This window comes from Erpetoichthys calabaricus, chromosome 8 (genome assembly GCF_900747795.2).
Source record: "Erpetoichthys calabaricus chromosome 8, fErpCal1.3, whole genome shotgun sequence".
In the NCBI taxonomy this organism is placed as follows: Eukaryota; Metazoa; Chordata; class Cladistia; order Polypteriformes; family Polypteridae; genus Erpetoichthys; species Erpetoichthys calabaricus.
In genome coordinates, this window is record NC_041401.2 from 59,155,271 (window position 1) to 59,166,133 (window position 10,863).

Consider the following 10,863-nt stretch of genomic DNA (forward strand, 5'->3'; position numbering starts at 1 on the left):
CACATGTTCACAATTTATTTGCACAAAACACTTAAGTTTTAACCTGTTGTAATAGGGGAGGCACCTTTAGCCAAACGTTTCCAAAGTATTATCTTGGAGACAATAAGGGGAGGATGAATACGGTCTAACGCACAATCCAGACAAACGGACTAACAGGAAACGAAACTCTTTGGTCTGCATTTTAGAACTTTGTCTACAAGTATCTGGTAGAGTGGCTCATACTTACCCACCTATCATGTATCTTTAATTTTTTTCCCTTTTGTCTCTGGTTTTTGAACCCCACCCCCCCCAACCCCCACCTCCATTGGCCTAATTTTTTGGTCACAGCAAGAACAGGGTTGAAGTCTGTTAGGAAGCTCCTGGTGTTCCTGCACCCATGAGCCTCAAGTCGTACTTATAGAGGACTGTTTTTCCATCACAGTTTCTGTGCTGCACGTTTTTTGTTTTTTTTTCTCCCTTGAGAAGCAGAAGATCCATTGTTTCATTTTTATTTCTCTTTTACTTCCACCTGATGACCTGGAGGTCTTTTGATCACTTTTGACCACTTTCTAGCCCTGTGTTCATATTCTCCCCCTAAAGCAATATCAAGCCGACAAGCACAGATTTCCTACACCTAGTTGTGCCACTTTCTAGTTTCCTTGTGTTTGATCACCCCTCTGTTTCACTTCTGAGGCAGATGAGCTCAGTTTTCTGACACTGACCTATACATGGGACATTTTCTTTTGCCAATATGGTACTTAAACTCTCAAGGTGTCATGTGGGACTTATTTTATTTAAGTAATTAAAGCACTTTACATAGACCGTGGGAAGGCACTTGAACCACTACTAATGTGTAGCATCCACTTGGATGATGGGATGGCAGCCAGTATTGTGCTAGTACACTTACCACACATTAGCAACTGGGTGGTGAAGGGGTGACAGAGAACCAATTAGAGACGGGCAATGATTAGTGGGCCTTAATGAACAAGGTGGGAAATTTAGCCAGGCCATCAGTATACTCTTTTTGAAAGATGCCCTTGCATATTTAATGACCACAGAGAGTCAGGACCTCGGTTTTGCATCTCATCCGAAGGATGGCGCCATTTTTACAGCTTAGTGTCCTCATCACTGCACTGTGGCATTGGGATCCACACACAGACTGCTGGGTAAGCACCCCCTGCTGACCTCACTAACATCGCTTCCAGCTGTAGCCCTACGTGGTCTCCCATCCAAGTACTGGCCCGGCCCAAACATGCTTAGCTTCAGGTTATTTACCAGTTCTGAAGTATAAGCACCACATGTCATCCTGGTGGTGCTCTTTCTTCTGCCGTGCCCACCTTGGCATACTATCTTTTTAGAACTGAGTTGATGTTGAAATATTTAAAAACAGTAGTTGCGTATCCATTAACTTCCATAATGTGCATTTTGAAATTGCAAAACAAAAGAACAGTAATGGAAACACATAATTTCGAAACAATTCACAAAAAACTTTATTTGCCCACCTGAGGTGGTTTTTCAGGCGATTCAACAAAGCAATAATTCGCACAACTGAAATGGAAAAACTATTTTCGCATTTAGGTCACGTGACATGCCGTAAATTTTCAAATACCTGTGCAAACATGATGTGGCAAGTATAGCAGCATCATGGGCACTACCGGGTGACCCAACACAAATGTCCCTGATCGTTAATCTGTCGGCCTCACAAACAGAAGAGAAGTTTGTTTGTTTCACATCTAGCGTTTCTTGTACAATAACAGAATAGAAAAAAGGCCCCAGACAGCAGCTGAACTCGCTGTACCAGGAAAGTGTTCATGTAGCGCCAGCTTTGTCAGGCAGCACATTAGAACCTATCAGAAAAAGGAACAAGCATTCGATATTTTGGAAATATGAAACTGTGCTAAAAAGTCGCTCTTCGTTCATCTAATCCGACATCTTCGGGTCATGAGTTTGACAATCCATCCTGCTGATGCAGTGTGTTACTGGTGTAAGGTTTTGTGTCAAACTCGGATCGCACAGCCCTCTTTTATGATTGACTAATTTCTTTTTTTTTTTTTTTATCTCGCTGTTAATGCTTCTAAGCATCCATTGTGTTCCATCATCCCCTTCTTATTCCCTGGCTTTGACTAACCCCATCTCCACTTTCATGTATCAATCCTGCTTTTTCTTTTTTGTGCATTACCTAAAAACGTAATGTAACCACAACATGTGTCTCTTTCATCCATCCATCCATCCATCCATTGTCCAACCCGCTGAATCCGAACACAGGGTCACGGGGGTCTGCTGGAGCCAATCTCAGCCAACACAGGGCACAAGGCAGGGAACCAATCCCGGGCAGGGTGCCAACCCACCGCAGGACACACACAAACACACCCACACACCAAGCACACACTAGGGCCAATTTAGAATCACCAATCCACCTAACCTGCATGTCTTTGGACTGTGGGAGGAAACCGGAGCGCCCGGAGGAAACCCAATTGTTATTTAACTATTTGCTCATTTGCCGACACTAACAGAAAGCCTTTGCTGGTTTTTTTGCTTTTCTTGAATAGATTCAAAAAATTGAAAATCCTCTTTTGAAAATTCATTTTGATTTGAAGAAAGAAAATATGGATGGGAAAGAAAAAACTTTATACCAATGTGTACCAGCGAAGTTCTGCAGTCTGGTGTGCAGGGCTGGATTCCAGAAAGTGTACTCCCAGACAAACGGTAAGAGGTCAGGGCAGTGACAAAGAACGCTTCATTCGCAGGGCTGCTACCAGGATGGTGTGTCTGGTGTTTTACAGGCCATCTGGTGTCCCATTATTAAAATATTGACTTGAATATTTCTGAGTAACATTTACATGGTCTTCTTGTGTCCATGCTACATGATCAATTAAGGTGACGGTTAAAGGTAAGGTTTTTAAGACACTTTTAAGAGTTAAGAGTAGCAGTGATGTATGGAGCCGAGACCCGAGCATTAAAGGGCGCACAGGAGAAGTTGGATGTGGCAGGATCGAGAATGTTGAGATGGATGTGTGGACTTACGAAAAAGGACAGCATATGAAATGAGACGGTCAGAGGTACAACAAAAGTGGGTGAGATATCTAAGAAAGTACAGGAAAGTAGGGTAATGAGGAGAAACCACGAATATGTGAGAAAAAGAGTGATGGAAGTGGAAGTACAGGAGAATAGAAAGCAAGGAAGGCCGAAGTGGAAGAAGTAAAAGAAGAGTTGAAGTTTGAGGGTTTATTAGGGAGGAGGTGTAGGACCCAGATGTGTGGAGAAGTATTGATCTGGCACATTGACCCCACATAAAAGGGGAAAAGATGAAGTGGAGGAAGAAGAAAAAGTCATACGTCTGTATTCATTTTATCTCCACACTTGCTATTAGATCAGCCACTGTTGGTCTTCCATCTAGTGCATGTGACCTGCCCGCCTGATTTTTTTTAACCCTTTATTGCTAGTAATTTAATTACAATTTTGATTAAGGTTGCTTACAATTGAAATAGTTTTCATTCAATACCCTAAAACATACCTGGTATTTCTATCATCACAGACTGAGTTGCCCACATAGTGCATCTGACACTCTTAAAAGGTCAGGTCAAAGTGCCAACAGAAGTTCTTTTTAAAGGGAGAACAAGAAACCATAGCAGTTTATGTGCTTTTGTTTGCTAACATCTTGGTAGCAAAAAGAGAAGTTTCAATTTTGTTCAGATTTTTGTAGTTGCACCTCCATCTTGCTGTGGACTTCTTTGTCAATCCAAGTTGGAGTGGGAAAAGAACCGTGAACTGCCGAAGCTGCTAGAATTCTATCTCCTGGTAGTGACTGTCACAAGAAACTCAGAGTTTGCTTGTGGAGCATCTTTTGATGTAAAGCAACTGCCATCTCTGACCAAATTCACTTAAAAATACGCACACATTTGTGAATTTGTAGGAAAAAGTCACCCAGAGACCATCCCAGTCCTGTACAGTGGATTAGCTTCAGCACAACTGTTTGAAGAAACCAAGTGTGAAAAAAATCAGAAGTAGCTGAGCACTGTTTGGACTGTTAGCGTTAGCGTAGTGAATGCATCGACAGACTTCTGCTAACATCCCGGTTAGCTGTACTTAATGATTTAAGTAATTCTAGATAATTGGTCATTTTAATTGTTCTGTTTTGCTGTTTATATGAAGAATTATGTACTGTGAGTACTGCTGGGTTTGGTGGTGTATGAGACATAGCTTTGTTTCACCTTTCGCTCAAATTGTAGTAGAAATACATGAAGTATGTGTTTACAGCTTACTGTCGGTAGTTACTTGTTTTTGTCGTAACACAACAAAACAATCCCGTAACTCCACATAACCCCCAGCTGCCTCACACAGGACCTCCTTACTTTGCAACAAATGTCCTCCTCCTTTTATTGATCTCTAACCAAATCCAGGAAGAGAAAACAAGTTTTACCAAGAAAAATTCTTTTGTCTCTACTATACTTGAATAGATAATACAATGTAATGAGAGCTGGGTCTTTATTTTTATTTTTCTTAATAAAAGGAGAACTTCTAATCTTCTCCAGTCTGTGAAACTTTTTGATTTTTTACAAAAAAATTTAAAATACACACTGAGAGGAATTTCTAACACCGCAGAATAGCAACAGGAGCAGAATTAATTAAACCTGTTCCATTAACAACAAAAATTGGCCTTTTTATCAAGAGAACTTTATTCCAACAAAAGCCCACCGCTATTTTAGCCTTCTAGGCACGGGGTGAGACAGCACAGCCTTAGATAACTTTTAGAATGGTGCTTCGAGTTCATATGTTAATATAGGCGCACTGTTTTGAGTCCTATCATTCAGCAGGTAGGCTTCTCTTATTTACAAGGAATAAGTATCACTGTTGTTTAAGTTGTAAAACTGCATTTACTTTACTTTACCCCTTACATGGCTACAAATTAATTAAATTAGTGCTACAGAGTCCCAAGTTTCTCAGAACGCTTATGAAAGAAATTACAAGAGGTTTAAGAATTGCATTTCTTTGTTTCAGTTAAATACTTCAGTTCACTTTTATTAGAGGAGTGTGCTAATGACCGTACAGACCATTTTTGATTATTTGTATATTATATTTTGTGTTAATAGTGTACAGTAATCCCTCACCTATCGCGGGGGTTACGTTCCAGAGCCCCCCCTCGATAGGTGAAATCCGCGAAGTAGCGACCTATATTTATTTTATTATGTATACATATTTTAAGGCTTTATAAACCCTTCCCACACTCTTATAAACCTTTCTCACTCTCTTGTTAACCTTTCCCACGCTCTTTTAAACACTTCCTATACTCTTAAACACTTTCTACATTCTTAAACACCTCAGACCAACACTGCACACTACACGCAGCGATCAGACGTCAATGTGTCTGCACTCGCTTTGTGAAGGGGGGCAGCTGAACTCATGCTGAGCAGAAATGGACTTTGTGCTGCTTCTGCCAAAATGCCTGCTTGTCGCTCTGCTCGAGGAGTGTGTGTGTGTGTGTGTGGGTGTGTGAGAGCTGAACGCACCTTCGCTCAAACCCCCCCCTCCCCGGAAGCGCAGTAGGCTCCTGCCACTTCGCATTGTCAAGGGGGTGGGGAGCTGAATGAACGCTAAGGAGAAGTGGACTTTGTGCTGGGTTTGTGCTGCTTGTCGCTCTGCGTGTCAATAATTTAAAAGCCTGTACAATCAGGCTTTTAGGTGTACATCACCAATTTTCCTGTCTCACTGTCTTGTCTTGCGTGAAGTTAAAATGTTTTATAATAGTGAGATGTTACTCATATCCTTAGCCCGACATCCGCATATCATATGTGTTAACAAAGTGTGTTTTACAAGTTTACATGTGTTTAAAGCATGTGGGATGGGTATTTTAAGGCTTAAACTAAAAAAATGTTTATTTATATGGTCTTTCTATATCACGGATTTTCTCCTGTTGCTGATGGGTCTGGAACATAACTTCCGCGATAGGCGGGCAATCACTTGTATTTAAAAACCCGCGAAGTCGTGAATCCGCGAAAAGTGAACCGCGAAGTAGCGAGGGATTACTGTACATTAATGTGACTAAATAGTACCAGTAATTTAACACATGGTAGTCCTCAGCTACAGGTTTCCCTTCCAGCCACCTTTTTAATCAGTAGCCACTTGCTGGTGCTGCTGCCGCTGCTATTGGAACAGATATTGTACGTATCCTTGTATAAAGTGTACCATTAACATCCGGCGTTGGCATTTTATATAATTGTTTGCAGCAAAAATGTCAAGCCAGTGCAGCCCTGCAGGAGCCGAGTTTAAGGCCTTTGTATCAGAGCTTGGCAGTGCACTCACTTGGGCACATCAGGTACTTCTGCTATTGTTCATTTTCCTTTTTTCTGAGAACCTAAGCCAAATGTTTTTTGAACAAGAGCATCAGTTTAAAACTTTTTTCTGTTAAACCAACTGCTGGTTAAAAAATAAGTGAGCAATTTAGGTTTTGTAATCTTAAAAAGCAAGTTGACAAAAATCAAGACAACAATGTTGGCTCCAATAGCGCCAGTCATGGGCTACTAATTAAGAAAGTGGCTTGAATGAAAACCAGCAGCCACTCCAGCCCTCAAGGAACCGACATGGAGATCACTGCCTTAAAGTCATTGGTCTAATGAGATTTCTCTACCTAAATTAAGGTAAAAAATAATTATCAGATTAATATTAATAAAAAGAAGTATCTTTATTCCTTGCCTATTATCAAGAATTTGTTTAAATTTTGTAACTTTCCCATGTGGATGGTGCACTCATAATCGGGACACACAAAGAAATAACCTGTACTTGTGATTTTTTATATATATAAAATATTATGTAAGTAGGTGGCATTAGTTGCTGTTTATTTTTTGACAAATGTAGCATTAATTTTATAATTTTCCATATAAAAAAAAAAAAACTTAAGATGATGCAAATCTTTTATTTGAAAGCTTTGTAACAGGACAGCTCATTATGTTGTAAGATGCCGTTAGATCTCATGAACTGTGCCTTTGTGTGTTTTTCAGATTTAACATGTGGAGATGGTATATACTTCAGTGAAAATCTGACAAAAGTGGTTGAGAATCAGAGTAAATACTGTGAAGATGATCACTTCATATATATATTTGAAGCAAGAGTTGCAACTGGAAAATCCACTCATGGCTCATCAGGACTGACTATACCCCCTGCCACGAGCTCTGAGCCGCTCACATTGTATGACAGCGTAACACACGGTGCGTCAACACACGTCATCTTTAATAGCGCTCAGGCGTACCCGCTCTACTTAATCACATGTTCAGGCAAACAATTATAGAAACTGATTAGTACAGAATATTATTAATTCTGTCTGAATCTCACAGTTATCATTATGATTTAGGTTTAACTGTCTTTTCTTGGTTATCACATTTTTGTTGATTTCAAAAACAAATAGTAAGGCAATAACAAAAAAGGTGAAGGTTTGTGTTTATAGGTAGGAAGGGTTTTAAGTTTATTAGGTACAAATATTAATAGAAATTGTTTTTGTTTTTAATAAACCATATTATCCCAGTGTCTTTTCAAGTCCTTGTTTAAAGACATGGTCCAAAATGAAAGTCACGGGAGAAGTGATTAGAGTTAAAAATTAAAAAGGACCAAGACTGTTGAGTTCTGTACACATTAGAAGCTTACCATGGGAGTTCTCACAGGAAACTGTGAAAGCCCCTCTGAGCCATGTCACTTTACTTGATGCCCCCAGGTACTGCTAAAATGGAGCAAGGGTGTTGGACTCTCCACATGAACGTGGACCATTTTTTCTTAGCAGCATGTAACACTGTTCAGGGTTCAGCGTCATGTTTTGGGATTTTCCTTATCTATTTCCCCATTGACATAGCAATTTATTTATAGTTATCTATAAAATTTGGAGTTTGTATTTACCATTTGTTAAACACATATCTTTTAATTAAAACATTTATCTGTTTTTGATTATATACTGGTAAATAAATGATGGTCTTATTTGTGTTTTAAATTTCCTCGGTTAATTGTGATTTTAAAATGTTGGGCTTCATGCATATTGAAAATTACTTTCTATGCTGTGGTCTCACACCAAATACAAAATCTGTACTCGTACTTGTTTAGACAGTTTAAAGCATTGGTGCATTCACAGAATACTGTATGTCTGCTCATTTATTTGAACTTTGTGTATTTTGCAGATGATGTATTTCATTGTGTCCTTTATTAAACCTGCAGGATGTTTCAAAGAAGTAATGGCAATTCTTGTTAACAAAAAAAAAAAATCTATTTTTAAACACAATGTATGTAATGAGAATGACACCTTTTATTGGCAAACTAAAAAGATTACAGTATGCAAGCTTTGCGTGGTAACTCAGGTCCCTTCTTCAGGTAAAATGTAATTGTGATTATATCCTGCCTGAATAATCTTTTTAGTTTGCCAATAAAAGGTGTCATTTAGCTTAACTTCTTATTACATCCATAATGGCTAACATAGTACAACGCCCTAGTACTACAATGTGTAAAATCTCAATATATATTTGCATTAACACAAAAAAAGTGTGGATGTCTCAAAAAAGTGATTGTGGCCTAATTTCAACATGAGTGTATACAGTACATAATGACACAATTGTTTTTTTTGCCTTAATCATAAATCTAATTACAAGAAATCTGTATTGTGTGAATATATCATTAATACCAAGCTTATTCTATGCCAAACTGAATATATGCAGTACTTTTTTTTAAGAACTTTAGTCATACAAGAAATAAATAACTATGTAAAAAATAAACAAGGACAAATAAAGGTAAAAATTCAAATATTAAAATGTACAGGTCAGCTTATAAATTCTATAAAATGATTTACAAATAATTACATTTAAAAATAATAAACATGCACTTCATCTTTTTCTGAGCCAACCTTGCTTGCCAATCCAAACACTGCTAATAACTTGGAGTCTCCATTGCATCCACTGTTAACCAAAGACGTTTTGTAAACCCCATCTCCAGTTCTGGCAGTGCTGTGCCCCGTTCTGGACCACCTGTGCCTGCTACATCAACAGTCCAGAGTCCTGACTGTATAGGCCCACAATTGATTGAAGTGACTCCACAAACCCATTACTGATGAAGTTAAGGGGATGCTCACTTTCACATTTTACCTGTACATTAATCCACTGTCTTCTTTAAAACTGTACCTTCTTATGCTGTCACATTTTCTGTCATATTCAAGTTAAATGCATATAATTTAAAACAAACATATCAAACACCTAAAACATGTGTGAACACCCACAGTTTTGGTTTTTACACAGTTGTTTGAGATACATTGCAAAACAAACTCCTAAAGTTAATTTCACCAGGCCGTTGAAGGTGACATGCAGCTGTACATTGGGTTAAAGCAAAAGAACACTGGTTATAAGTAAAACAAGATTAAGAGGTGACATGACTGAAGTGTTTAAAATTTTTGTTTGCTACTGGGAACGTCAGACCAGCTCTTTTATTGTTTTTTACACTGATTTCGTATATGAAATCAGAATTAAGCTAGTACGTCAGCTTTTTGAGATACACAGCACTGGCGTTTTGACACTTTTGAACATCAAATATATCAACACAATATCTGGAGTTTGAACTGTGTCTCACCAAAATTGTTTTGCTGTGTTTATTCTGAAAACAAACCAGAAGACAATACCAGAGATGCACTAAAACATGTTTGTCAATTTACCTCAGTGTAAAAGCGAGGTCAGCGTGCTTAAAAATGTTTGAGGCACTTGCTTTTGTGCTTGTACCACACATCTGTCTCTCTTTGCATGAACCAACAGTAGTCACCCATCATGCTTGGAATAAATTTTCCCTGATTTGGTTTTCCATCACCTTTATATCTTGATGAAATCTTTCACCATGCTCATTGCTAACATCACTTAAGATATGGTGGAAAAAAGTCGAGATGAAAATGTAAAGCACCACTTCCAGTTAGCGAAAATAGTCCAAAAGTTGATAAAAGTCTACATTGTGTACCTAATACTTGTATACAAAATTTGGTTGACCTAAGTGAAAGTGTTCAAGTTATTGCGTTTACACACACACACACAGACACATTTCCAAAATTGGTATTTCGGACTTGAGGAGGTCTAAAACTATCGAGATTCATCAAAATCTCAAAATTGAATTTTTGGAGGATTCCAATACTTTCCCTGTACTTTGTATACAAGAAAGTCAGGGACGTCCACAACATTGAGATTCATTAAATTCTCGACATCGAATCTTTGGACAATTACAACACTTTCCCTATGTTTCATATACAAGAAACTAAAAATGCACCTTCAGTGAAACTGTGGCTCCCATAAGCTGATATGCTTTCAGCAGGTTCTCCACAAGCTCTGCATAATTCTCTGCTCTGTGACTGCCAAGAAATTTCTGGACATCCTGCACAAATGCTTCCCATGCTGCCATTGCAGTTGGCTTCAGTTTCCTTTTGAACTCCTTGTCAAGCATCAGTTCATGGATTTACACCTTCCTTCATTTTGGCTTCACTTTTCTCGAGACCAAAGTTATTTCTTAAATGCTGAATCTAATGAACAAAATGTCTTGAAATGCAATGTTTTATTAAGGAAACAGTAAAACTGACTACCTACTGCAGCATCATGTCTAGAGTTGTGTCATCATGCTTTAGAGTCATATAAGACTTGGTAATCAGTAACAAATTTTTTCCACTAATTAAAAATAAATTTTTAAATAAAATGAATAATGACAAGGTAAACAACTCACAGTTGTTAGCAACATGTGACGAAATCATTTATCTCAATGGCATCCCTAATGGAATTACCGGTATTTATCAAAATGGTTGTCCACCTTTACTGCTCCGTCACCCTAGTTGTCCAAGACCTGGAACATCATAACTAAAAAATGGGATGTGCTGGACGAAGAGTTTTCAGATTT

General features: G+C 38.4%; 1 protein-coding gene across 2 annotated transcripts in view; it reads left to right on the forward strand.

Moving 5' to 3' along the window:
* parp9 (poly(ADP-ribose) polymerase family member 9) overlaps positions 1-8,184 on the forward strand; it is a 30,886-nt gene extending 22,702 nt beyond the window's left edge. For both annotated transcript variants that reach the window (XM_051930548.1, XM_051930549.1), the window contains exons 9-10: positions 2,529-2,685; positions 6,975-8,184. In XM_051930548.1, the coding sequence (XP_051786508.1) occupies positions 2,529-2,685; positions 6,975-7,261 (444 nt within the window). In that variant the 3' untranslated portion in view covers positions 7,262-8,184. The remainder of the gene's footprint in view (positions 1-2,528; positions 2,686-6,974) is intronic.
* The last annotated feature ends 2,679 nt before the right edge of the window (positions 8,185-10,863 follow it).